This window comes from Leuciscus leuciscus (genome assembly GCF_965113295.1).
Source record: "Leuciscus leuciscus genome assembly, chromosome: 11".
Classification (NCBI taxonomy): Eukaryota; Metazoa; Chordata; class Actinopteri; order Cypriniformes; family Leuciscidae; genus Leuciscus; species Leuciscus leuciscus.
The window spans coordinates 27,303,308-27,309,307 of record NC_138735.1 but is presented as its reverse complement, the minus strand read 5'-3'; the positions used below and the strand labels follow the sequence as shown (position 1 = coordinate 27,309,307).

General features: G+C 39.8%; 1 protein-coding gene across 1 annotated transcript in view; it reads left to right on the top strand.

Annotated features, from left to right (window-relative positions):
- The first annotated feature begins 287 nt into the window (after positions 1–287).
- Positions 288–6,000, top strand: part of asic1c (acid-sensing (proton-gated) ion channel 1c) — an 84,780-nt gene continuing 79,067 nt past the window's right edge. Inside the window, exon 1 of the mRNA XM_082184265.1 lies at positions 288–1,630. Within this exon, the coding sequence (XP_082040391.1) occupies positions 1,067–1,630 (564 nt within the window). The 5' untranslated portion in view covers positions 288–1,066. The remainder of the gene's footprint in view (positions 1,631–6,000) is intronic.

The following is a 6,000-nucleotide window of genomic DNA, read 5'->3' as shown; positions in this document are numbered from 1 at the left end:
CTGGTCACTCAAATGGTGTTTTGAAAAGATAAAAAACCATGCGAGTTCATCTCAACTAAATTAAGATGCAGGTTTAGTAGGGAAAATGAGGATGTGCTTCCATGCAAAACCAACCTCCTCAGATACGATCACATGGCACAGATGGTTGCTTCTCTGCAACTACCTGTAGCTGAAATACAGCATTGCACATTGAGAGCTTTTCTTTCATACAAAACCTGGAGTCGAAGTACCCCCAGCCCCGCTAGCACCCTCCCCCATGCTTCTCGCGCACACACACACACAGGCTGTGGCGGAGCAGACGCTCAGCAGTGGGATGGATCCTGACTACTAAAGAGCAACGGAGAGAGAGGAGGGGTGGCATGCAGCCGGCAGAGGTGCATAAATCCTCATTTCCAGATCTGGAGGAAGAAACGTTCGCTGTCTGAGGCAAGACCACCACATTGGCCTTTTAAAACACCAAGAGGCAGCGCTCCCCGCAGCTTGCCGTGAATCCAGGAGAGACTGGGAACCCAGCTGAGGCTGTCAAACGCAGAGGTGGGATAGGAGGTCTATGACCCTTGATTTTCAGCAGGGGAGTGGCACAGGGGGACGTAGCCGGCGACGAGCAACAGACGCTCGGCTCTTGTAATCTTCCCATTCACGAATCCATTCCATGGCATTGTCATAGCGATGTAAAGCCATTCTGTGCCGACCGGAGGAGGCACGCTCCAATCAACTGTTCTCGCCAAGCGAGGTCTTTCTGCTGTGTTTACATTTCCACAATTCCTCTGTGCCTTTTGGTTTCCCTTCACTTCTTTGTGCTTTGTCCCTCAGAAACCGGACGGCGTCACTCCTGTCTTTTCATGCGACTTGGTCTTTTTGGAGCCGTCATTGTGTTTGGTTCTGCATGGAATGACAGCTGCTTTTTCAGAGACCGTGGAAGAGGTTCCGGATGGAGTGAGGACTACCACTAATTGGAAAGCTACCTAAAGAACCTCTTCAAAGACTTGCTGCTTTTTAAATTGCCTCATTTGCACACTTTCTACCGATTGTTTCAGCTGTAAACCTAGTTTTCAGTGGATACCAAATGACAGCCATGAAGGGAGACTCCGAAGACAGCATTGAAAGCACGAGGCCGTCCAGCCTCCAAGTTTTCGCCAACTCCTCGACGTTACATGGCATGAGCCACATATTCGCCTACGGGCACATGACGTTCCGTCGCTTCCTATGGTCACTGTCCTTCTTGGGCTCTCTAGGTCTGCTGATGTTTGTGTGCATGGACCGAGTGTACTACTACTTTGAGTTCCCTCACGTCACCAAACTTGATGAGGTGGCGGCGCCCAACCTCACCTTTCCTGCCATCACCTTCTGCAACCTCAACGAGTTTCGTTTCTCGAAGATCACAAAGAATGATCTGTACCACGTTGGGGAGCTGCTGGCACTGCTCAACGAGAACTATCAGATCGCTAACCCTCACTTGGCCGAGCCGGAAATCCTCGCTTTGTTGAAGGACAAGGCTAATTTTGCCAACTACAAGCCCAAGCAGTTCAACATGACGGATTTCTACAACCGCACAGGCCACGATCTCAACGAAATGCTCTTGCAGTGCACCTTCAGAGGGGAGGATTGCGTCCCTACAAACTTCACCACTGTAAGTTACCATGGTGGCATATTCTTCTACTGCAGTCAAAAAGTTGTGGCAAACTGAATTACAAGCACTTTTAGTTTATAGGCAAATATCACCTGACATGAGGTACAACAGGCCATCGACTGAGACTGTGTGTATTGAATTACGCAAACTATTTTCTTTTTCTGTCTGACTACTTCTTTGTTAACAAGAGACTTCTCCGTTTTTTGCTTGTGCAGTGTAGTTTTTTTTTCTTTCTTCCCAATCCATTTCCAGCAGATAAATCTATAGGTTGAAATATGCAATTACATTCATGAATCAATGGCTTCTGGGTAGTAAAAATCAAGAATGACTCTCAAATCGCTACTCTAAGACATTACAAGAGTAGTACAAATGCTCTCTCACTCAGTGACTATTTTCACACATGTACAACTAAAGCAAGATGAATTTCTGACAGCCGAGTCAGAGAATTATAACTTTAAGATTGGAATATGTACAATATCTTTATGCTCTAATATTATTCCGTGCTAAAAGCAAGCAGCTCTAATCTAAAGAGAACTAGATGAATAAAAAGAGTAATTGATTATAGAGACAATATGGATTAGTTTGATCAAATTAAAAGCTATAGCTAATAAAAGACTGATGAACTTCGCATATCGGTTTAATATGATTTATATGCATACTGTCAAGTCATGTGCCAGATGTTGAGTTAAATCCTGTGACTGACTCTAATTTATTGTCAGATCCTGGTTTGGACATGTGGAACAAATTACTTAAGCTAACATTAATGGTCTAAGTTAAGGTGATGTTGAACATTGGGGTTAATGTAAGTCCACCCCCTAGGAGGAGGCTTTATGGTTACTTTAAATATCAGCATGCACAATCATAATAAGAACTTTGCTGATGTCAGACATGGATGGGGTGGGAAATGAAAGGAAAGGTCTTATTTATACCTCAAGGCGGTGTTCATTTGTGACAATAGGATTAAAGGAATAATTCCCATTCAAAAAAAAATAAAAAACTCTGTCATTATTTACTCAACCTCATGTCATTTCTAACCCGTCCTAATTTGACTTTCTTACTTGGAAAACAAAAAGGGAATATCTGAAGAATATTCTGATCATTCTTTACATAATAAAAGTGATGGATGACTTGAAAGCTTCAAAATGACCAGACAAATACACCAAGGCCATATGATTTGTGCACAGTATGCCAAGTCCTTTGAAGTCATGCAATATGTTTGTGTGAAATGCAGATAGAAATGTAGGTTTTTATTCACAAAACTATTATATGGCTTTCGAAGACTTTTTGTATATCGTGGGTCATATGGACCCTTTTTTTACTATGCTTTTACATGCTTTTTGAAGCTTGAGTGCCTCAGTCCCCATTCATGGTAATTTTTACTTCCTATTCAAAGTAATAGCATGAAAAAAGTAAATATTTCTCATGACCAGTAATAATTTCTCTTTTAGTTTTCCATGCTGTAAAGTCATATAGGTTTGGGTAAGTAAATAATAGAATTTCCATTGTTGGGAAACCGATTACGTGTCAATAGGTTGTGCAAGTTCATTTTGCATAATGGCCTTTTAATATAAAGGTACTTAGCAGACAGATTATTTTGTGTGTTCAGCATACTCACCTTCTCATTTTGTATCATTCACCTTTAATTTCCATCATAAGCAATCCTAAATGACCAAATGAATAAATGAGGGGTCATTAACTGGACTTTGAGTGCCATAAAACTCTGAGTGCAAACATTACTCTAATTCTCTCTAAAGTGGCTTTTGATTGACTCTAATGAAAATAAGTGTTGCGATCAGGTATCTACAATATGGTCTCCTGACAATATATACATCAATGCTGAGTACCAGTGTAAAATCTCTTGGACTAGGCCCAATGCGCACTTATCTAGTTTAGGGAGAAATCTGTTCTTAATGAAAATTAAATGTACTTAGGAAAACCCAAGTACCTATTGACATTTAGTGTTCTTGAAACCCCTCAAGGGCTGGATCCTGGACTTAAGTATTCGAACTCTTACGTACATCTGTTTTCAGCTGCTTGAAGCTGATTTCAAGCCCCCCTTCTGTCGGCCGAGTAACGTGCCCTGTACTTTTTTACTTAGAGAATGGGCTTTCTTCATTAACATGAGTGTTGCCTGGCAACAAGGCATCGCATTGCACTGCAAATCATTCAAGGGTAATTGCTATTGTTGTGCGTGATGACAAACACTCACTAGGTAGTTGAGATGATTCGAAAGCAGTCACTTTGTGTGCATTTGTGTGTGCATGTGCAACGATGTGTGTGTGTGTGTGTGTATATATAACTGTTTTGTGAAAGTACTCTAATAGCTGTCAGATTATTGTTGGTCACAAACAGCCATGCTGAGGTTCATGCACATATCTTTGAAACGAAACATTACTGTGTCTTTCCCATCATGCATTTATGTCTTCATAGTCAGACATTGCACATTATGTATTCTAGTGCTTGTGCTTCTTGGACAGTTTAGGTGCAAGAGGTGCAACGTCTATGTTTAGTCCACTGAAACATTGTTGGTGCATTTTTTATTTATTATTCAGAGAGAGTAGCTTTGTGGCATCATCAATATGTTTTTGCAGCTGATAATGAACACTAAATTTTAAAGCATTTTTCCCCCACAAATTATTATTATTATTATTTTTTTATATATATATATTTTTACAATGTGTGCATTATGTGCCTGATAATGATTGTAGCACTAAAATTGCATGTGTTTTTTTTGTTTACAATGCATTTAATTACAATTAAATAATTTATATATAATTTATAATTATACTAAGGAATTTTTCATGGGCACATTATTGATTTAAATTCTATGTGAATTATGAGCCAATATTATGAAATATTTTGCCTTGTCTGAAATGTGATTTGGCGTTTGGCACATGCACGAACACATTGAGCTGTAATGCCCATGTGGGACACACAAGCTCAGATTAACCACAGGGCTGATTTGGCTCTTGCTTACGGGCCTTGAAGTCCAAAGGGCTTTGAGCTGCAACCAGGTTTTTTTGTCCAACCAGTGACTCATTCTAAATGGCTTCATCACTTCATTTTTGAATGGGTTTAGTCAGGTTTTTCAAGCAACACAATGGCTTTAATGACGGGTGTGTGTTTATTCTCACAATGTTTTATACTCTGGTGAGTTTTAATCTTTTTGGGGGACATTGGGACAGTGTGGGTGCAGAGGTTGTGCTACAGATAATCATTATCTGTCACTTTGACGGACTTGGTTGTCCATCATGCTTTATTTTATCCTGTCATTTAATGAGTTAAGTCCTCCTAGGACCCCAGCTGGTAGCCATTTAAAATGCCTGATCAATCAAAAACGGCTGAATGACTAGCAGTTTAGGGTCAGTAAGATATATAAGATATATTAAGAAAATATATATTCAAATTGAAAAGTTAATAATAAAATAAAATTGTGAATTTAATAAATTTTTACTGAATTTTTGATCAAATAAATACTGCCTTGGTGAGCATGAGACAATTATTATATTTCTATTAAATATTTTATAGGATTTCTGTCCAGGCGCAGAATATAATTGGCTGAAAGAACTTTTAATTCTATGTAATTGCTTTGGGGTTCGACTTCGACACCACGCAGGTTGAATAGTTCATGACGGCGTCAGTGACGTATTGTGGTTGATATTTATAAATGTGACATTGACATCACAGGAATGTCTGGTGCACAAGCTCTTCTGGTCTCACCAATTGGGTTTTTTGCAGGTTTTTCTTTTTATTCTGCTTGCAAAATAAGAAAAAGATAATGGAAGCTATGTGCTATTCTGATAACAAAATCTGTGTCACGTGGACTGTATTCGTACCCTCGCGTACGTGTAAAAACTGAAGTATGTTTTGGGCTTCAGGATTGTTTAGTTTGTTTGCAAGAAATGTTTACATTTACATTTAGCTGACGCTTTTATCCAAAGCGACTTACAATTGCTATATATGTCAGAGGTCGCACGCCTCTGGAGCAACTAGGGGTTAAGTGTCTTGCTCAGGGACACATTGGTGTCTCACAGTGGATTCGAACCCGGGTCTCTCACACCAAAGGCATGTGTCTTATCCATTGCGCCACCACCACCAAATGTTGTTCTAGGACCAACAAAAGATGATTCAGGCAAAGTCATCATGGTCATCCTTAAAGATAAAGCTAGATTTTATCCATGTCTCAGTCTCAGCACAAAATTGGTGAGTGTTTTTCATATCAAAATTGATTTGTTCACAAGTTGATCCAGAATGCAGCAAAACCGTCCGTAGTCTGATTGTTGTCAAAGTGTGTTTGGTTGTTTTATGCGCACTCTTTTCTTGTCTGATGTACCACAGCATGCTTCCATTATTTCAATGCACAATGAAGA